This window comes from Oncorhynchus masou, chromosome 15, assembly GCF_036934945.1.
Source record: "Oncorhynchus masou masou isolate Uvic2021 chromosome 15, UVic_Omas_1.1, whole genome shotgun sequence".
Classification (NCBI taxonomy): domain Eukaryota; kingdom Metazoa; phylum Chordata; class Actinopteri; order Salmoniformes; family Salmonidae; genus Oncorhynchus; species Oncorhynchus masou.
The window spans coordinates 19420762-19443839 of NC_088226.1; the positions used below are offsets into that span (position 1 = coordinate 19420762).

General features: G+C 41.9%; 1 protein-coding gene across 1 annotated transcript in view; it reads right to left on the reverse strand.

Moving 5' to 3' along the window:
• Window positions 1–23078, reverse strand: part of LOC135555831 (integrin alpha-3-like) — a 32990-nt gene that overhangs the window by 3651 nt on the left and 6261 nt on the right. Inside the window, exons 2-15 of the mRNA XM_064988592.1 lie at window positions 8962–9089; window positions 8574–8665; window positions 8062–8305; window positions 7836–7931; window positions 7249–7480; window positions 6854–7047; window positions 2968–3056; window positions 2617–2753; window positions 2366–2443; window positions 2145–2212; window positions 1125–1261; window positions 793–939; window positions 419–516; window positions 32–200 (exon numbers count right to left, since the gene is read on the reverse strand). Of these exons, the coding sequence (XP_064844664.1) occupies window positions 32–200; window positions 419–516; window positions 793–939; window positions 1125–1261; window positions 2145–2212; window positions 2366–2443; window positions 2617–2753; window positions 2968–3056; window positions 6854–7047; window positions 7249–7480; window positions 7836–7931; window positions 8062–8305; window positions 8574–8665; window positions 8962–9089 (1909 nt within the window). The remainder of the gene's footprint in view (window positions 1–31; window positions 201–418; window positions 517–792; window positions 940–1124; window positions 1262–2144; window positions 2213–2365; window positions 2444–2616; window positions 2754–2967; window positions 3057–6853; window positions 7048–7248; window positions 7481–7835; window positions 7932–8061; window positions 8306–8573; window positions 8666–8961; window positions 9090–23078) is intronic.

Genomic DNA, 23078 nt, shown 5'->3' on the forward strand with positions numbered 1-23078 from the left:
ACACCAGAGTAGCACAGCATAGCAGGCTTACCTTTGAGCGAAAGGCTGAGTAGATCAGCGACGGGGGAATGGTGACGTTGAGCATGGCATTGTGAGCGTCCTCCGCCGGTTTCCCTGGCGACTGGAAGTTGTTCACGTCCACGACCAACATGACCTTCTTGACACTGGCGCTGTACTGGAGGATCTGGTGACCATCATGGCTGTACAGGGACATTCACAACAAACAGAGTTAACAAAGATTACATTTTCTCTTTGATTTGATGTCTTGGTCACTCTAAAAACGACTTACATTATTCAAAGTCAACCTCTATGGTTTACGTTCCTCTCAAGCCACCAATCATATAGCTAATGACACTTTGAACTATCCCTCCTATAACTCTAGTCATGACCTTTGATCCCTGACCTCTGATGACTGTACCTGGGAAAAGGTGTCTGCTCTTCATTGGCAAACTCTGCCTTCATCTGCAGGTTACTCTGGCACGTATTGTCCGGGCCACAGGCTTTCTGGAAGTGAATCTGTGGGTGTGAGGGAGGGAGTAGGATAGAGAAAGAGGGGAGGGAGAGAGAGAAGTTGAAAGCAAGTATACTTATTCTCTATGGAACTAATATTATTTTCATCAACACACTATCAACAAACCCCAGAGTACAAAGCGTGGGCAGTAACTGAAGAGGCACACACACACACACATAGTATAGTGGATATTCTGTGTAAAGGGGAACATTCAAAACAGTATTATGAGTAGTAGTAGCACCTTGGTATCAAACATTAACTGAGCAAACATTAGGTCTAACCTCCTTTTTGACATGGCTGGCCTTTCCCTCACTGAGCACAGGGAAGGCATCCAGGTTCTGCAGGGACTGCCGGGCTTTGGGATGCCCCTCATGGAGGGATACGTTCAAGGAGAAGACTACGGGCTCCACCTTGTCTCGGATGGGACTCTACAGGACAGACAGCGAGACATGGTTAGGGTAACTCCCTTTGCTATTTTCAAGCATTTATCCAACAAATCTCAACAAGCAGATCATCAGTAATGATACAGGGCTTTGACCCTGGAGGAGGAGATTAATTCAAAACCAAAGCCAGTCCATGGTCACAATAGGTTATGTCGGTGACAGTTCCTTACCACTAGTCCGAGCCTCAGCGTTTTGCATTTGGCAGATGGCATTGACAAGAAACCAGTGTAGCTGTCCAGGCCATTGTCTTGGAAACGGACCCGGTGGTTGTGCCGTGTTAGGTCGGCTTTCACTGTGTACTTCACAGCTGAGAGGACACGGGACAAAATGCTAGAATACATACTACAGGGAATTTCATAATTATTTATTCATTCATTTAGCAGCTTTTATCCCCATTGTTTGAATAAAAAGTGGCTTCAATGAATAAAAACAATAAGAGCAAGTAGGCTTTGTGTACATTTGAAATCACATGAAACCGAAACAACTGAAACAGTTGTGTTTGCCAGACAGTATGCAGTATGCCAGACATAAGATTTATTTAGATAATTATATTAGGTATCTGTCATTTGATTTATGATTTTGGTTACAAAGGAAAGGGGACAAAGCCAGTGATGTCATAAAAAACATATTTTTAGAGATGTTATGTGTGTGTTTCTTGACAAGCTCATAGGTTCAAGGGTTAACAATGGTGGAGTTTGTTTTGCATGGCCCGGTGTCCCGGGTGGGTAGAGAATGGTCTAAAAGGAGCCAACTCCGCCCACATGGGGTATGGGAAAATGCCAGGCAAACTCCAACAATGTCTTTCTAATTTACACCCTCCCCCTTTTGATGAACAACCTGCACTAATTGGCTGGACTGTCTCGCCAATCAATCACTTTCACCAATTAGTTAATAGCTAGACACAAATGAAACCAACAGTCACAATGGCCCTTTAGGGCTCATGTTAACACGATGCATCCTCGGCTTGCAATTGTACCTTGGGGATAAATAAACTGTATTGAATTGAAATCAATTGAACCAAATGTAATTAAATGGGCTAAATTGAATTCCATTAGCTCCGGAAATGACATTCATACATGTTGGCAATCTTGTCATGAGGTCACTTGAATGACTGATCAACACTAAAATAACAGTGTTAGTGTTAGAGTATTGGTCATCTAATAACAATGTTGTAACAGAACCACACTCACTGACGTTCTTCCTGAAGTCCTTGTCCCCAGTGCTCAGGGTGTAGTTGAAACAGACCTCCACCTCCACACTGCAAACACAGAAAAACATTCTCAAATGGTCAGGGATTCCCTATTCAGGGTCATAACATGGGTTTAATCACTATTGCTGAAACATTGAATATCCTCAAGCATTGAAAAGAGATCATTATGTCCAAATACAATTATACCAAACACAATCTTACCAGTTGTCACAGTCTTTAGGGTCCACAATCCCTGGCGTCACTTCAAGAGTTTTAATGAGGTGAATGACTGGGCGGGCCCTGATCAAATAGATAACAACATGAACATATACCATACATTAGGGATTTATGGTTGATACAATAGATTTGCTGTGCATTAAACAATATGTCTGGTTCGAAGGATGAGAACTGAGATGGACGAAAACACAATATACATCTAAATGCATCAACAGATCCTTGTTGTCATTAGCTACCTCAGTAAGGCTACGCGGTCGTCCAGTGAGCCGACCACCATGTCGGGGTAGCGGTTCTCATCCACATCCAGCCCTCCGTTGATGGAGTAGCCAAACGTCTTGAACCCACCTCCAGCTATATCCTCCCCCTCAATCACCTGAGAGGGAGGTCAATACAACAACCAGATGTTGCAACAGAAATCGCTCCTCATCTGTTCAGCAATTCAGCAGCTCTCCTAATCACGAGCCCCCATAGGATGAATTTACCCGTAGATGCTGATCTGAGGTCAGTTTTACATGTAATACCCTTACGGCTAAGGTTAGGAGTCAGGGAGGATCCTAGATCCTGTTTCTAAGGGTGTGTTTCCATACCTGACTGGGCTCCTGAGAGATGCCCTCAGCACTGCCTGTCCAGATGAACACCCTGCCTGTTCCATGGAACGGAGCGCCCACCGCAAAATCTGTGAAGAGGGGGAGGGGAGAGAGAGAGAAAGAGATAGAAATTATAGGCTCTTGTGTCTCCAACAAAGGTCTTCAAAAGCCTTGTTCATCACTGAGGGTCAGGAATGTTCTATCCATTTAAGTTCATGTAAAGCACTCAGCACTGAGTCAATATTTGGTGAGAGTGAAATGTTGTCAAAATGCCATTCAAACAGCTTTGATTCATGTCAGAAAGGCACATGATAGATTTATAATACCAGTGTCATAGACATTATGGTGATCTACTGTATAGTGTTCAGGACAGCAATGCTGTAAAATGATACATGTAGCTTATTCTTAAATACTGTACTCTATTTTCTGAGAGATTAAAGGTCCAATGCAGCCGTTTTTATCTCAATATCAAATTATTTTCTGGGTAACAGTTAAGTACCTTACTGTGATTGTTTTTCATTTTGCTTGGGAGTGTCTAGGTGTGGCCTGACTGGGGAGGGGGAAACTGAAAACTAGCTGTTATTGGCAGTGAGGTTTGGAACTCTTTCTTATGTAAGGGGATAAACGCCGAAGCTCTGTACTTTACCTTGGAAATGTGGATGACGAAGCGAAGTTCATTTTTACAAGTTAATGTACAGAACGGAGGTGTTTATCCTGCTTACACCACAGCTACCAAAGAAAACAATACTAAAGCACACATTTACTGGTAGAAATAAACAATTTCCCGTTGATATTTCCATTTTTATAAGAGGATTCATAATTTCTCGTATTTTGGTTAGTTCCGTTGTAGCCATGCTTGCTGGCAATGTCATTGTACCTTGCTTGCTAGTTACTATAGCCAACTAGCGATGGCTAACACAGTCACAACCTCCGTAGCCAGAATAACAGCAAAATAGCTGCATTTGCTTTTGTTCAAGCTGTTTTTCTATTGACATTCATTTGGATACATCCATAACGTTGAGCTGATGATGCCCGATTTTGCCAGTTTAATACGAGGAGATCGCATTGCTTATCAAACACTAGGCTAGACGCTAGCTAAATAGTTAGTTGCTAGCAAATCTGCCAATATGACAACTCAATTGAAAAATACCATTGCTGAAAACAGTTTGTCAAACTAGAAACGTGGAAGGATTTGACAGCATAGCACCACTTGCTTTGTGACTGCAGCATAAGGACTGGAGAAATTCATGTTCATCAATATGCCTCTGAAAAAATCTAAACAATGCTAGCTAGCTAACTAAGTTCTTCCTCGTTGGGCCTGCATTTACAATCTATCCTATTTCAGTTTGTGTGATTGTTGGTTTAGCTTTCTGTAACTTTGTAGCAAGTAAGGTCTGCATGTGTAGGCGTATATTGCATCAATATTGCAAGGTGTCCGATATTAATTTCAACTTTCCAGATATTGGAACAACATGTATTGGATATTTCAAACTTTTTTAACAAATCAAAAACTGAAAAATTGGGCGTGCAAAATTATTCAGCCCCCTTAATTTAATACTTTGTAGTGCCACCTTTTGCTGCGATTACAGCTGTAAGTCCCTTGGGGTATGTCTCTATCAGTTTTGCACATCGAGAGACTGACATTTTTTCCCATTCCTCCTTGCAAAACAGCTCGAGCTCAGTGAGGTTGGATGGAGAGCATTTGTGAACAGCAATTGTCAGTTCTTTCCACAGATTCTCGATTGGATTCAGGTCTGGACTTTGACTTGGCCATTCTAACAACTGGATATGTTTATTTTTGAACCATTCCATTGTAAATTTTGCTTTATGTTTTGGATCATTGTCTTGTTAGAAGACAAATCTCTGTCCCAGTCTCAGGTCTTTTGCAGACTCCATCAGGTTTTCTTTCAGAATGGTCCTGTACTTGGCTCCATCCATCTTCCCATCAATTTTAACCATCTTCTCTGTCCCTGCTGAAGAAAAGCAGGCCCAAACCATGATGCTGCCACCACCATGTTTGACAGTGGGTATGGTGTGTTCAGGGTGATGAGCTGTGTTGCTTTTACGCCAAACATAACGTTTTGCATTGTTGCCAAAAAGTTCAATTTTGGTTTCATCTGACCAGAGCACCTTCTTCCACATGTTTGGTGTGTCTCCCAGGTGGCTTGTGGCAAACTTTAAACAACACTTTTTATGGATATCAAGAAATGTATTATATATTAAGAAATGGCTTTCTTCTTGCCACTCTTCCATAAAGGCCAGATTTGTGCAATATACGACTGATTGTTGTCCTATGGACAGAGTCTCCCACCTCAGCTGTAGATCTCTGCAGTTCATCCAGAGTGATCATGGGCCTCTTGGCTGCATCTCTGATCAGTCTTCTCCTTGTATGAGCTGAAAGTTTAGAGGGACGGCCAGGTCTTGGTAGATTTGCAGTGGTCTGATACTCCTTCCATTTCAATATTATCGCTTGCACAGTGCTCCTTGGGATGTTCCTGTAGGTTCATGCTCTACAACATCCGCAGAGTACGACCCTGCCTCACACAGGAAGCGGCGCAGGTCCTAATCCAGGCACTTGTCATCTCCCGTCTGGATTACTGCAACTCGCTGTTGGCTGGGCTCCCTGCCTGTGCCATTAAACCCCTACAACTCATCCAGAACGCCGCAGCCCGTCTGGTGTTCAACCTTCCCAAGTTCTCTCACGTCACCCCGCTCCTCCGCTCTCTCCACTGGCTTCCAGTTGAAGCTCGCATCCGCTACAAGACCATGGTGCTTGCCTGTACCTCCAGGCTCTGATCAGGCCCTACACCCAAGCAAGGGCACTGCGTTCATCCACCTCTGGCCTGCTCGCCTCCCTACCATTGAGGAAGTACAGTTCCCGCTCAGCCCAGTCAAAACTGTTCGCTGCTCTGGCCCCCAATGGTGGAACAAACTTGCGGAGTCAATCACCACCTTCCGGAGACACCTGAAACCCCACCTCTTCAAGGAATACCTAGGATAAGATAAGTAATCCTTCTCACCACCCCCCCTTAATGATTTAGATGCACTATTGTAAAGTGGCTGTTCCACTGGATGTCAGAAGGTGAATTGACCAATTTGTAAGTCGCTCTGGATAAGAGCGTCTGCTAAATGACTTAAATGTAAATGTAAATGTTTAAAGCTTGGGAAATCTTTTTGTATCCAAATCCGGCTTTAAACTTCTTCACAACAGTATCTCGGACCTGCCTGGTGTGTTCCTTGTTCTTCATGATGCTCTCTGCGCTTTTAACGGACCTCTGAGACTATCACAGTGCAGGTGCATTTATACGGAGACTTGATTACACACAGGTGGATTGTATTTATCATCATTAGTCATTTAGGTCAACATTGCATCATTCAGAGATCCTCACTGAACTTCTGGAGAGAGTTTGCTGCACTGAAAGTAAAGGGGCTGAATAATTTTGCACACCCAATTTTTCAGTTTTTGATTTGTTAAAAAAGTTTGAAATATCCAATAAATGTCGTTCCACTTCATGATTGTGTCCCACTTGTTGTTGATTCTTCACAAAAAAAAATACAGTTTTATATCTTTATGTTTGAAGCCTGAAATGTGGCAAAAGGTCGCAAAGTTCAAGGGGGCCGAATACTTTCGCAAGGCACTGTATAGCCGGTTGATGTCACGAGGCAGTTCAAAACTCCATTCCACCAAAACAGGCTGAACTTTCAGTCAGTTTTTCCAAACAGCTCTTACACTAAAAGTGCATTATCATAAATTTCACTATTTTATTCCAACCTCAGAGTGGAAGTATATATAAATCTTATTTTTGACTGTACTGGGCCTTTAATTACTTTCTATCCTAGGTTCTTTATAAGTGTGGTAAAATGTTGGTTTATTAAAATGTTTCACCTTGAAAGCCATCTTGGTTGACATCTCCAATGGCAGCCACAGCCATTCCAAACGCAGAGTCTCTAGGGCCTCGGAGTATGATGCTGGAGTTCTGCCGGAAGGAGCCGTTCTCGTTCATATAGACGTACACCGCTCCACCAAGCTCCTTCTTCCGATCAAAATAGAATGGGGCTCCGACGATCAGATCCATCCAACTACGAAAAAGTGCAAACAAAGAGTGTTGTTTCATTGACAGGGTTCAGCCAATAGTATTTCAATTAAATCAATTCTGGAAAAATTGATATTGCAGTTAAATTAATTCCAAAATAAGCTAGATCAATGATTTAAAACAAGTTACTTATGTCCCATGGGGATTAAGAAGAGTAAGTAAGACAAAGTTATAATCCATACTGTACCCATCATTGTTGAGGTCTGCCATGGCTAGGGAGTTCCCAAAGTATGAGCCCATCTGCTCGCCTCTCAGGGTGAGGTAGGGTTTCAGCTGGTCCCCGTCCCCTGACGTCGACGACTTCTTCACAGTCAGAATGACCGAGCCTTTGGCGTCATCCTTGTTATCCTTAGGAGCCCCTGTCACCACTGTGTCCTGGCTCTGGCTGAGGAGGCCTCGGCCCTCTGCCACCGAGTAGCCTGGAAAAGAACAACAACAAACAACATACTATTACTAACTTTAAAAAAAATACTATGTCTCACTTACGTGATCTTAATCTTAAGAAATTGTTCGTAAAGTAGAGAATCTTGCACATGCGCAGAAGGTACGGCTGTTTAGCTATCGGGAAGAGGCATCTAGAAAATCTGGCCATGCAGCCACTCTGTTCTAACTACTACATACTGACGTACTAACTACTACATACTGACGTACTAACAACATAGGTTAACTGACAACAGAAAACGCACACATCATGTTCAATGTTAACTTTAAAAACCCGTTCAATTCAAATCTGTATATAGACGTTTCCTGGATAAAGAAAGATAAAAATTGTACCTATGTAAATGTGCCGTCGATTACCAAAGTTGGGGAAGCTGCTTCTCTTGGTGTCATAGATGACATTTGGATTCATCCAGGAGACATGAACATTGCCTGAAATAGAAGCAGAACAACACTGACATTTTAGAACAAAATATGAAGAAACAACCACAAAAACGGACACGATTAGCATGACAATGGATGGGATGTATTTTTTTGCAGTCTCAAACAAATCTATGCCTACCTTGCCACTCAAAGCTGCCAGGGGCGCCCACGATGACCTCTGTGTCAGTGATGGCAGCAGAGATGCCCATGTTGCACATGACTTCACCTGTGATGTCTTTAGTGTGGCTGCACACCTGATCAGGGTTCTGCCAGTGCATGTCTGTTTCATTATAGTTCAGGTCGTTACCACGGATATAACACTTCCCAATCATCTGACGCAGCTTCAATACACCATGTAACTTCACAAAGCGATGGCCACAGGTCTGAGAGAGAGAGAAGGAGAGAGAGAATCAGATGTGATCCTCTTTGTCTTGGTCATTCAATACTTGGCCATTTAATCAAATAGTATGATACAGTAAGTTGCCAGAGATAATCATTCATATCAATATTGAATGCATTTTTGCTGTAATTTACACTAATCTGTTCAGTAAACTCAGAAAGGAGATTTGCTGGTCTGGAGGGTCACCAGAGCATTGACTGATGGCGTCTTGAACCAATGAAGCTTTAATAAGCAGACAAGAAGTTACTCACCAGAATTCGCCCCCCTGGCTGTCTTTGGCTGGCCACGGTTACCCCCAGCCACATATCCTCCACCCTGTCCTCACCCTCAATGAGGTCAGTGTCTGAAAGGTCACAGTATATCACACCACTCACCATCACTGTGCTTTGGTTTCATAACAATACAACAATAAGGCATTTGTTTTAGGGATCAGAACAAATTACTTCCTTATGTTCCTCTTCAAATCCCTTATTTCAGTTGATTTTATATTAACATTTCCTCTGTGCCATTCTAAATGGATAGTACCTTTGTGGAACAATCCGTATCTATTCTTAGTCCAGATGTACTATAATATTTCCTTACATTTTTTAATGCAGAATTAGCAACTCTGAGCAACAACAGCAAAAACACAATGTCTACCTGAGCCAATCAGGTTCATCCTGGTGCAATCTGATTGGGCAACGTTTACAGGGCAGGTATACACATCTCCTGTTTCATTGGCCTTCACGCCAGACTCTGCCTTCTCCTTGGGTGCTCCAACAAGGAGTCTGTGGATCCAAACAAGACAAAAACAAATCTACGTTTACATTTCAACCCCCAGATTAGCCATCTATAGTACAGTATGTTAAACTCACTGACAACAAGGCACCACATGCATGTCTGCAGAAGATCAGATGATACACAGTGGTGTAGTGGCAGGTATACGCAAGCATACGCCGTATACACAGTTTTGTCAGTGGGCATTGTGTAACCTCCCTTCTTAATCCCCACAAGTAGTTCACTCGAGGTATCAATGAATAAGGCTGATTTAACAGATCAGAATATTTTGGTTAAAATGTTGATTAACTATTATTTCTCCAAATTTTAAGCAAAGCAATGTGCACACCATTAGAGATCTAAAGATACAACAACTATTATGGGTTGCTACTATGACTAGGATAATGCCTTTGGCTGCTAAAAAATGAAGGAAAGTTGATTTGAAAAATAGGCCTATAGAACAGGAGAGCGCATACGAGGTTTCTAAAATATTCCCCTCGACATTTCTACGGTCATATTTTGGCTTGGCTACTTTGAAGCAAGGTAAGACACGCCTCATAATATGAAGTAAAACATCCAGGTTTCAAACGAAGAAGGAACAGGAAACATATTGAGATGCTAATGATAGGCCTAACTGTCTTCTGGTAGATGGAAAGGCTTTCCCCAAAAACCTTCTCAATGAAATGCTAATGTTGCCTCTGCCTACCTGGCAGAATGATATCATGATCCCGTGGCCATTTGTTTAGCAAACTCCATCTCGTGTCCGCTACAGAAACACTGCTAACCAAATAACAGTGCTAAGTGCCTGCACACTTGAATTAAAGGGAAACTACAACTCAAACCTGGTCTCCTGATGTGGTTTAAGCATTGGTGTTGACTTAGAACTTCCAATTAGTATTATGTGTTTTTTTAAATTCCATTTTTTTTTTGACTTTGAAAGCTAAAAACCTGAAAGAAAATGGGGAATGATCAGAAACCTGTGAATTTCTGACTCAGTTGACATCCTCGTTTATCTATTTCAATAGTAGGCCTAATATTAGACTACTTGCACAGTACATCTTGGCTTGTCCTGACTGTGAAAGACCAATATGGGAGTCATCATTTTCGGTCATTCGGATTTTATATGTCACTGTTTCTCAGAGGGCGACTTTACTTCGCCGGGCGGGTCGTTCGGGAAAATGTTAGCAACATTAGAGTATATCCACGACACCATTGATGATACCACGTTAACAATGCGTACCCACTGATCCATTGATAACTGCCACCTAATTGGCAATCTGATCAGAGTTATTTCACCATACAGAGAGTAGTAATTCAACATGTCTTGTTTCCTTTAGACAGAGAGTCAAATGTATGTATTTGGATTAAAAGGTGTAATAACCAAATAATTTGAGCTGACCTCCCTTGCTTCAATAAAAGATAATAGATGTAACACAGATGACTGCCCCAGTCAAATAGAGAGGCAGGCAGCCAAGCCAGGATGTGTATATTTTCCCCTCTCTCGCTCTCTTTCTCGTTGATATGCTGTACACACTGCAATGAGGTGAGTACTGATGAGGAGGAGTCGGGGAGAGGTCAGACACAGAGAAGTCCGACTGGAGAGAGGTAGAACGAGTAAACGGAGGAGAGACTGGGGAGGAGGGGCGAGGAGGGAGAGAGCAATGAGAGGCGACAGCCAGACAATGACAGACGGAAGACAGGGAGGACCAGTGAGGAGTTCTGAACTGAAGGGCACCTTTCTCCTCCCATCCATCCCTCCAAGCGGTCTCATCCAGTTTGGGGGGTCTAATTTAATTTTGTCGCCCCCCCTCCCCTCACCCAGGACCCGGGTTGGGTTGTGTCATGTGACTCTAAATCAGGTTTGCCCGACCAGGAACGAGGAAATGAGCATGTCACGTAAAGGGTGAGTGAGCTGTGGCATACAAGGACAAGACAGCATCCAAACAACCCAAGTCAATCAGTCTCTTCTCCTTTAATTCATCATCCCTTTCTCTCTCCCTCTCTTTCTCTCCAACACGTCTCATTCATAAGTCGCTTGAGATGTGGATGGGACATTGGAGAAAGAAACATCAAGCAATTCTACGCAATATTCATTCATAACAAGAATGCATTATAGTAAAGACACGACTGTGGCACACACTGATTCTATAAGGAATCCAGAAAAGGGAAAAGTGTCAAGTGAGAGCTCCTCTGGGTTAAGAAGATCGGTGCATTTGTAGCTACAAAGACAGATATTTCAGCTTTGACTGCAGTATCTAGACCCTGGCAGACATAAATGTTCAGAGCTCATCAGTCAAGTGGAATAAATGCCAGTTGTCACCAAGGCGATGACAGAGATAATAGGGAGGACATTTACTGACTTCCACCAATCAGGCTGTCTAGTTACACCGATAATGTTATCACAAATGCCACTGGCCCACTGGAGAGAAGGAGCAGATATACACATACCAGAGAGTAGAGGAGGATCACTACTGATCAGTGTGTGTGTGTGTGTTTGTGTGTGTTTTGTGTGCATACGTGTGCACTTACGTGCCTACTTGTGTAACAAACACAAGGTAATTGTTCCACTCATCTGACATCTGGCCTGGGAGTGCTCTCCCGCTCCTTTAGCAAAAGGAGCTCCAGTACTGGCAGCTGGGGTATGTCATACAGGTAGCATGGGTTACTAGGAAGGAATGCAACACTACCAGCACACAGGCTAATGGTGTCCATGCCGGCGTGCTCTGCATTCTCACTGTACTGTAGGACATAACAGAAGAAAGTGTCCTTCAAACACTTTGAGAGTTTGCTTGAGCCTGCATTGAGTGCCTGATGGGCTGGGTTTGTGTTGTTTTTTTAAAATAATCTATTGGTTTATTGAGCCAGGCAAGCACAATGGAGCACAGATAATGTATTTGAAAGGATTTCAAATACTATTTGAACCCAGGCCTGAAAAGAGCACATGATATTAGAGCTAATCAAGCCCTGATGTGTCTTCTCTATGGGAGAAAAGAAAACGTGAATTTCTCATGTCATCTTACGTGAAGTTAATGTGATCCCGTGGCAACATGTAAAAGCAACATGTGAAAACATGATCTCATTTGAAACAAATGTGACATCACGGGGATGCAACATTTCAACATGTGATACCATGAAACTACATGTGACAACATTTGAACGTTTTTCACATCAAAAATGCAATTCCACATGTGAGAGTTAGATTTTCTCGTGAACATTTTTCACGAAATGAAAGTGCAAATTTGATTAACACCTGTGAAAGTTTTTCGTGTGTGAATGCTAATTCCACATGTGAATCTACAATTCACATGTACGGTGAAAACCTGTTATTCTCCTCACAGATGAAAAGGTGGTGTCAACATTTAACATGTGATCTCTACACTGAGTGCTGTAAACATTAGGAACAGCAGGTGAATCCAGCTGAAAGCAATGATCCCTTATTGATGGCAAGACAAAAGATTTAAGTGCCTTTGAACAGGGTATGGTAGTAGGTTTGTGTCAAGAACGGCAACACTGCTGGGTTTTTCACGCTCAACAGTTTCCCATGTGTATCAAGAATGGTCCATCACCCAAAGGACATCCAGCAAACTTGACACAACTGTAGGAAGTATTGGAGTCAACTTGGGCCATCAGCCCTGTGGAACGCTTTCGACACCTTGTAGAGTCCATGCCCCAACAAATTGAGGCAGTTCTAAGGGCAAAAGGAGGTGAAACTCAATGTTAGGAATGTGATTTTCTCTCAATGTATATTGTATACATGTGAACATATAGTTTCACATGCGAACAGCTGAACTCACGTGTCTCTTGTTGAACATTTCAGCTCAATATGTGAAAACAGTTATTTCGCATGTGAAATTTCCCTTTTTTTTGTGTAAGGGAAGTTATGAAATGGTATCTGTGTTTTAAGGTAGGTGATACGCTGTTGAGTTAAATGTGTTATAAAAAAAGATGTACAAATCTTTAATCAGTGACAATATGATTGCATTTTACATGATCACCTAGTACTGACCTTTCAATATGACCCCATGTGGGATTTGAACTCACAACCTCTGGATTACAGTGATCTTTCTGCTGCTAGTACACATTCATTACTTATAACATATCTTTGCACTTGGAGAAAGAGTGTCATCTGCACTGCTATTTTAGTTATCAGTTAATCTTACTATTCTCTCATCATTGATTTCATTCACTTATCTTAGCATTTCAAGGGTTTTCTGTATAGTTGTCTAGGGGCGTATTACTCCTGAATCACTATGATAAATATAATAGCTTTTCTTGGGTGTATTATACAAAGTCCAAAGTGTATGAATACAGGAGCAATCAGTCACTGACTCAGAAATAGTGGCATAGCAGGAAGATCAGAATGCTGTGAAGCAAGAAGTTGAGAGTTCAAATCCCAGGTGAGGACATGTTGAGTAATAATTACTATATAAATAAACATACATAATGTAGCCATATGTAAGTGGAAAACACTGTGGCTACTTCGGGACATCCCAGCACCTTCTTGTTTGCAGGGTATCAGCTTAAATCCACATGTGAAAGGTTATGTGACATATCATCATATGTGAAGTGTTCCAAAACCAAATGGTTTCACATGTGAAATCATGTGTTTCTTCCCGTAAGGGTTATGCCCACTGAACATACCTTGTACGCAATTACATAGGCAGGCAGCCTGTCTTCTTCCCTGCTATATGATATTACACGCTTGGACAGGCTGCTTTGCTTGCTTGGATTGTTAGGATATCATCTGTGTTTTGGATGTTTGTCTTCACTTCCAAGTATTTGTTTTATGTTTTTCACCTTTGCTCTTAGCAAATGCCCTGTGATACACAGTATAGGGGGTAATCTGAATTCTCTGGTTCAATTCTGATAGTTTAATTTACAATTGTTTAAGTAGAACTCTTATCAACATTCTACTATTTGAGTACACCGGATTTAAACCTACTCAAGTCAGTGGCTGTTATCATGGGAATGATTGAGCCTTTGTGGGTTGGGTAAAAACAACAACACAAGTCTTGTTTGAAAAGACTGAAAGCCAAAGGTGCTCAATTCCTTTCATTCGCACAGCCTAACCGTTTTAACGATGCCATTGTCATGAGCAGTTAACAAAAGACACATTACCAAACCCCTTAAGCAAACACACTCATTCGTGCAATAGAAACAGCGATTCACTTGTGCTACCGCAGGCAACACTGTGGGCGACTGAAACGAGAGAAGCATAAAGGTCTCCGATTGAGTTGCATCGGCTGCATGGGAACTCGTGCTAAGACACGTCACAATCACTTATTCACTTTATCTCTGAATCTCAAGCCAAATCCTTCAGCGATGAGGTGGGAAGTCAGGGATAAAGGGGAAAATATGGCACAGTTCATAGTCAGGCTGTGTGTAAACACACGTACTGTAGACCCACTGTGCACACACACACACACACACACACACACACCTCCTAGTCCTAACCATCCCGTACTGTACAAAGGTCACCAATGACAATGCTCAGTGGGGAAGAGTTGGCAAAGTAGAGTAAATAAATGACTAAGATATCTACATGAACACGAGATATCGTGAAAAGGCATGCCCGGTAATAAGAAGTTAGCTTTTTTTAGGGGTGGTGTTTCTTAAGGCATAAGTCTCTGCTGGGTCTGAATGCACTTCACTTTGTAGCGCAAGACTCACTTCAATGAACTCTCAATGTTGTGTGACTGGAAGCAAAGTCGACCTGTAAAGGTCACAGGGTGATGAAGAACTTCTGCCATCTTCCCAATAAGTGATTTTACACTGGAATCTCAATTTTGAATAATCCTCTCACAAAACCTCTAAATCCAAAGGACTGAGACAGGGGTTAGACCTCTTAGTGGCTTGGCAGGCCATCTTGGTGAGTAGTCCACTGAAAATTCCACCACACCTTTCCAAAGCTGCTCCTAAAATTGAGCAACCCACTTCTTGGAAATCAAGTGAACTAGTGGTTTAATAAGTAATAGAGAATACAGAGGAAGCATTGCAAAAAAAAAAAGACTGATGTAGCTGGCTGGTAGACTGAATCATTTCCTCTCCCATACTGGCCCAGTGCCCTGGCACACACAGTACAACAGACCACGACACCTGAGACAGGATGTGGCCGATGACCTCCTAGGACATACTGGAACTTGTTTTACTCTGTGGTGAATACCAGGACTATAGCCAAGTGGATGAAGTATTTAGAATGGACTTGACGATTTAACGCTTGGTCAGTTTGCTGTGAAATAGTGAATGTCCAAGATTGATGGATGGTAATGTACTGTATCATCAACATGGCTGTTGTCTCACCTCTCTCACAGAGTAGTCCGATAACTAATAGTTGTCAACAAAATGTTAGCACTAGCATTCGCTAACTTATGTGACCTGGTCTTTTCAAACATGGCTTTTGGGGGAAAAGGCATGGGTTATATATATATATTTCCTGTGAGGGAGAAAACTGAGACCTGGCTTTGAAAGTGTAGCTAAACAACTGGCAACATGAGGGTGGCCTGAATACACAATGCAATATAAGATCGCCATGGCGATAAGCTCCTCCGGGAACCTGCTGCACGGTCGTCGGCGACAGCTAGGCCTGACAGAGAGAAGGAAGTGAAACTGCCCGTACAGAGAGACAACACGGACGGCTAATCACCATATTGTCCCCTGGCACGAATGCATCCACATGAGACTAAACATAGCACCTTTCTGTCAACGTGTAGGGCCACATCTAAAGACATTCAGCACAATCAACAGGATTGGCTTCTTTAGGCATTCCAGTGTATTCAGTGTTTCCTGCACAGAGCAACACGGTTGAAGACACGAGATCAAGGTCAATCTGTTTCACAGAAGGAGAAAAAACATCTACAACAGCAACTGGTTTACATGGCTCTCCACATGAATAAAGAATTATATCTTGACCCTCACAGAGATTCTAAAAGAATGTAAATGTACGTATTAGAAAGTAATCAAAAATGCACATTGAATTTTTATTAGGGATATACCAAAAGGAACACAGAGTGCTGCAGTCGCAACCGTTGAAGTAGCATACGCCCCAAGGGAAAACACATGTCACGTCCAGTTTGGTCTCCGCAAACAGAACAGAGATACCACACACCCATCACATCACGGGAGGGAAATGGAAAGTTTTAAGTGGCAGTGAAAATGACATCAGTCCGAACTTCAGAGAGACAATGCTGTAGCTTTCACAGACCTCACGTACACAGGAAGCACACAGCAGTGTTTCCGGCAACACAGTGTGTCGCACAGCCTTCAAGGACAAGACGCTGTCTTCTGCCCGTTGCCATCAAGCTAAATCAAGCCTCATCCAAATGATGTTGGATGAACAGGGTATGCTTTGAAGATGGACGTGTTGATATTTTGAGGCAATACAGAGAGAGAATCCGTGCCCCCCCACCTAAAAAAATGTAAAACGTACTTGATTCATACAAAGAAACAACAGTACATTTTTCACACGCACAAAAAAAATAATATAAGAAAGAAGTAGACTTTCTAAGTGTCCGTTTATTAAAACATTTAAAAAAGAGTTATCATTCACATTTTATGCAATCCTCCTTTGTCTGTTTATTCAGCCACTTTGCATGCACGGGTACCAAAAAACAAACATGGAGGAAAAAGAGACAAGACGCGTGATTAGGTTACAGTATCGAGAAGCCACGGTAAGCAGAGGCCTAACAAGCCCAGGCGTCTTCAGAACCCGTGTGTTAACTAATAGACAGACTAAATCAAGTCGGACAGCAGACACGGCTGGAGTCCAGAATGAAACGCAAGCCAGACGTGTATATCTCATTCATTATGTGGAATTACCTGGTGTCGGAATAGACTCTTGAAAACAAATACTACTCCCGGTCAGAACCATTAACCTGACTATATGCCTCTGTCTGTCGTGATGCACACACTCACACACAAAGAGAAATCCCTGAAAATGTAGATGCCAAGGATGTTTTAGCCCTAAGGTCATTTTAAATACTATCTAACGATAAAGACCATTAATGAGCTGATCCCTTACCTTGGTTGTTTTAAGCGACTTTTAAAATAAGCCTGCTTAGTCTGTCAGATCTATAGGTCGTGTCTGATGAGTCTGTAAACATGATGAATCACCAGTTGGCTGTTTTACCTCAAGGCACAGAAGGAGACAGAATTGGGGGGGGGGGGGACTAAATAATAGTACATACTTGTTGTGTTATCATTGTATTATCCTGTAATTCATAGTATTAAAACAATTATGAAATCAGTCTCTCCTCAGGTGTCAATAGATCAAAATGTCATAGCTAGGTATCTTGAGTGCACAAAATCAACAAGCCACATGGTGACTAAATCACATGGTGTGAAGTAGCTCAGGTCTCTCACAGAGCTGTCAAATCAACAGCAGGTACAGCAGTGTTCATGGAAGTAACCCCGCTAACTCTGCCCCTTGTGTTGACAGTCTGGAATTTATCACATCAAAGTGTCAGCTAACCTGACCCTGGACTTGGCTATTGTCCAGAGAAACAGAGAAACACTGGAGTAGACTGTCAAGACTAGACTTCACGCAAAGACAGGACACGATGAATTGTCCGATGCTCAGAAATAAATTGTGATTTAAATCTTAGCATACTGTAGGCTACGTTTGAACGGATGAATCAATGAAACGATCATCACACCATACGCGAATACAATGAATAGGCCTAATAATGAGTAGACAATAACAGCTAGCACAGAAGTACAGACCAGGTGTGATGTAGGAGCACAATGAGACCACTACAAAAACCACATCCCGGTATCTGATTAGCAGTCCACCAAAGTAACATGAGCTAAAAAAAAAAAAAAAAATGTTTTAATTCTTCAACCACCATATGGGGAAGTCATCGTCATGGTGCTGTGGGACAGGACAGGATACCCTATTACAGTCCAGAACTGGGTTCAAATACTATTTGAAATCTATTGATTACTTAAGAGTGCTTTAAGTAAGTCTTCCTGGAGAGCCATATGGAAGGGGTTTGCAATTTAGGGACTTTTCTATTGTTTCCATGGCAAAACTCCATCAAGTACAGCTAAAGTATTTGAAATGATTTCAAATAGTACCCAGGTCTGTTACAGAGTACAGCCAAGACCGGAAAGAATGGGTTACTATGAAGGAAATAGGTGATTTGTCTGCAGGACAAGAGGGCTGAGAGTGTGGGTATAAAGCTTTCATTGACTTCAAAAGTTTCCGGGAGTCACATTACTCCTCCACAGGAACCTTGTAATGTTCGTGACACCGACAGTGGTGGAAGTGGAAGGGAGTGTGTAAACGTTTTGACTGCTGTGGAAGTCTGGAATAAAACGTGGCATGCCAAATACAACCTTTGAACTCCCCACCTGGGGTTCGTAATAAGGGGCGGTGTGTCTCTCACGTTCAGTTATGTCATGTTGGAAAGAAAGCTCGGGAGGACTCGCCAGATCCAATTTCCCCTTAAATTTAGGAACCGACAAACTGGTGGACTCGGGAGCCTCTCTGTAAACGGAGAATGTCAAGAATCTTTTTAGTTAACCGTTATTTTTAAAAGACCCCTGAGGTTAGAAATCCCTTTTTGTAAAGGCAACCTGGGATATTTACCCCGACAGTAGACATATTGCCTACTAGTCAAGCAACATCAGCCAACTGTATGACTTACTATCTCCCGTTCTCTCTGTTGCGGTTGATACAGTGAACGCGGCCACCGAGGCCATGAAAAAGGAGCCTTTGAAACAGGGAGAACGTGAAGAATCTTTACTCCCACAGCAGACAGTCAAACAAGGTCAGACATTTCAATGAGTTATGTCCCTCTGTCTGTTCTGGTTGATACAGCAAAACCGACCACGAAAGGTCTGCTTCCTATAACACTCAGAGCCGGAGCCCTGTCCATCCTCTTGAGTTACTATTATACGTCCCAAATGGTACCCTATTCCCTATATATAGTGCACTAATTTTGACCAGGGTGCAGTTTGAGCCGGAAGCCTAACTTGACAGTTGCTTCCTGTTGGAGTGATGTTTCAAATCTCTCCAGTTCCCCCACAGAGCATTAAACGGGCACTTCACTTTTTATCCCCATATTGGAAGGTAGACACTGGTATGGTGCTGGAAATAATACATGTGAATTTAAAAACAGGTGAACTGTCCCTTTAACAAGCATCTGCCTCTCATTAGCACCTGACACAGCGATGTTACAAACAGCCCACCTCAACCTGACTCAACCTGACCAAAGCAGGTTCAAGTGTAGTACCACACCACTTGGGATCATTAGCCCGTTAATTGATGTCAACACTGTCAGCCGTTTTAAATGCTCGTTGCTGTAATTACTATGTTATACTTCAGAGAAATTATCTGGTACCTTAAAAACACAAGACAAATATGGGTTGGATTCAACAGCATGCAAGTATGGATTTGGTTTTGTCTCAAATGTATAGATAAGCATGAGCAAAAGAGTTGTCAAATCGCTCCACATTGAGACCAACCAATTAAGTGAAACGGAGAATAGGACTGCTGACGCTAGCATTAGTAATATCACCCATTAAAAGGAAGTTGTTGAAGGACAAGTATTTCAACCACCCAATCGTAATCAGGCTACAGGGAACCCTTTCATTCTGTGAGTAAATCACTTCCATTCACATCCCCTGGGGTCAAGGACCCAAGGGATTTCCTCCTCTGCACTTCCTGACATGACAGCACTGGTGACATGTAAGCATAATGGTATGTCCCTGACTTAAACCACCACAACTTTAACCTGGACATCATTTTAGATGGCAAAAGTAAAAAATAAAATAATAATTGGTATTGGTCTATGCATTCATTGTTTTATGTCTTTGAATCTAGTGATGATAATTCTTATAATCCTATATGCATAAAACATGTCCTTAAAGAAATATTAGATATTTGTGGGTTACACTGACTTGAGAAATATGTCATTTGAGTCCAACTGGTCCTAACACAAATGTATACAGGCAAGAATATTTTACATTGAGTAGTCCATTGGCGATAGACTTGTGGGAGAGCAGTGACATTGTTAAACCAAAAACACAGCAGTCTACCAGCCTACGCACAGGATGTATAAGCTACTTCCCAGTCCTGAATTAAAACAGACCGTATTCCGTCAGCCAAATTCACTCTGCTAATTTTACAGCAGATTATTAGAGGGATGGACCACAACACGTGTACTTTTCATCTGGGTCAGACGGTGCAGTTAATTGATATGGGGGTTTACGTATGGATTTCCATTAAAAGCTCATTCAATTAGTTGGAATAAAGGCGAGGAGAGAGAGAGAGAGAGGCTCAGCTACCATAATGTGCTTAAGGTTCTCAAAGACCCTTCATTGACCTGCATGTCAACTCTTGTCCAGTTCAGATCAGGGTCTCAATGGTCACTGAATTAGAAAGCTTTATCACGACTGAAGTACAGATGAAGCAGGCTTAAGCATAGTTCAGTATCAGCACAAGGGAGTTGAACTTCAAGACATGAAGCGCTAAGAGAAATGGTGCACTTACGGTATATGCTATGTTATACAACGGGTAGGTCTAAGCCTGAATGCTGATTGGTTAAAACCGCATTCCAGACGGTGTCTATTCCACAAGTCACCATCGGCTAAATCTACAATGTTAAAATGTCTATTTACTCTGTTCCATCTGACTGCGCAATCCACTGTCTCATCACTCCTGCCAAGCAATTTATAAACTCGATCTCCACTATGAAAAGCATCAAGACATTATTTCACATTTCTTTTAAACTTCTGTCTGTCTCTCCAACATTTGCAACATTGTTTCAATATTCAAATTCTTTCTCCAGCTGTCCCATAGTAATGAACATGTCATGAGTCGGGACGAGAGACAGAGGTAGGCAGTGTTTCTCAGCCAGTAGAAATCATGAGTCAGCTCGCATAATTTTTATGGATATATACAAAGAAATGTAAATTGAAAAAAGGTCAAACGAACCGAAGTGCAGCTATTTCGCAGTCTTTCCAGCTTCAGTTTGAAGTGATTGTGTTAGCTGTGTTGTTGGCTAGATCCTCTGAACAACAGTGTCCTGACGAGAGAGCACATTTTCAAAGCCAGGCGAAATCGCGCCTCATTAGCTCATTGTTATGGATGTATCCAAATAAATGTCAACAGAAAACACTTAAATGCAAATGCTGTAGCTTTTTAACGTGACTGTAAGTTTGCTGTAGTTGGCTAGCTAGCAAGCAAGGGATGCGAACGTTGCCAGCCAGTATGGCAATGGAACATTTAGAATGAATGACTGGGTCGCATCCATAGATACAGAACAAAAAGACTGAACAACTGGGTTGCGTCTCTAGCAACCGAACCAATATAACGAACGACCAGCCGGCTTGGATAGCAACCCAAGATTTGTGTCGGCACTATATCTTGTGGAAGGATTAAATAGTATGAATAAATGAATCAAAATTAAGTTAATAAAAATATGTCAATCATTATTTGAATATGTTGGTAACCTGTTCTATAAAAGTGATAATGCCCTCGAAGCCGGTGTTTAGGGGATATATTGGCACGGTTTTCCAGCCCTTGACTTCGTCTCGGGCCTATGAACACCCGTGCCAGTATATCCTTCAAATACCGACTTTGAGTGCATTATCACTTAAATATCAAACTACAATATACACAAAATTCATTCCACGGCTATAACAGCTGTTTATCATTTTAGTTAAGTGTATTAATAAAAAATATTGTTTTAAATAAAAACAGGTAGAAATGTTTTAATAAATATACATATAAAAAACACCATGTGCTAATGAATACAACACATATTTCGCAACCATTCCTTATCTTTCATTAAAACAGGTGGTAAACCTCTGTAGCAAATGGAGGGTTTTAGGAAACAAAAACAATGTTGCCTTACTGTCGTTAGTACTGTACCTCTTTCAACCACATGTTTTGCTGGGATACAAAAGCTGACGCAATAGCTGCTGTAGCCTCTTTCTATTGAATGGTTTGAACCAGTTAAGTTCTCATCATCATGTTGAAGCAGCTGGATCTGAGCCAAGCACAGTATTACCCTTTGCCCTGATGGTTCCCTGTTGCATCATGAGGTATTCTAAACACATTATTAATGCCTCGACACATTCATCTAGGGGTTGATTTGACTGCTCAAATTCCTACAGTACTTCAGGTCAGCTTAACCCACCATAAAAAGGGGCCAGACACGAGCAGCTTTCATTGAAGGGAAGAACCAGCTCTAGGGTGTCTTACTTCTCTCTTAGCCAGTCTTTAAAGCTGCAATATGTCACTTTTTGGGCAACCGACCAAATTCACGTAGAAATGTGTGCTATAGGTCTGTCATTCTCATTAAAAGAAAAAACAGCTCTTCCGCTTCTTAGACTAGGTGCGCTATTTCTATGCTTCCCGTTCTTAAGTTTATTTTTGCATATTTTACTTTCGGTTTTGTACACCAGCTTCAAACAGCTGAAAATACAGTATTTTGGGTTATGGAAAATATATTTCACAGCGGTTTATTTTTTATTCTCTACGCTATACTTGATTGTTCTGTCAAATAAACTGAAAATAGGCTAACTATTCTAATTTTAGCAACCGGGAAATGGTGGAGCAATTTCTGCAAATCTCTCTGATTTTTGTTGGATATCCAATTGAATCACTATGATATTGGAAGAAAGAGGGAAGGGGACATACCAGTATCCTGGCGTAAGAGAGTAAGTCCATCACCTGCTGACTGAGTAAATAATATTGGAGAAACCGCTAACACTGTAACCCTCTTGTAAGACAAGAGTAGCTGTGTGTCACTTGACTTGAATCCAACACGGATCTGAGACCGGCTTGTCAGTCGTCAGAACTGATCTTCTCTAATTAGAGCTGCATTCCAGTCGGAGCCTGTGTGGGGACGACACTATTGATCAGCCTATTGATTCAGAGAACCAACTAGCTCCTGGAGCTGTCTGACAGATCGCCTAATGAGGAAATCTCACTGAGTACTCCCAGCCATTCCACTTAGTTGATGAAAGCCATTACTAGCACACCTGATCTAATC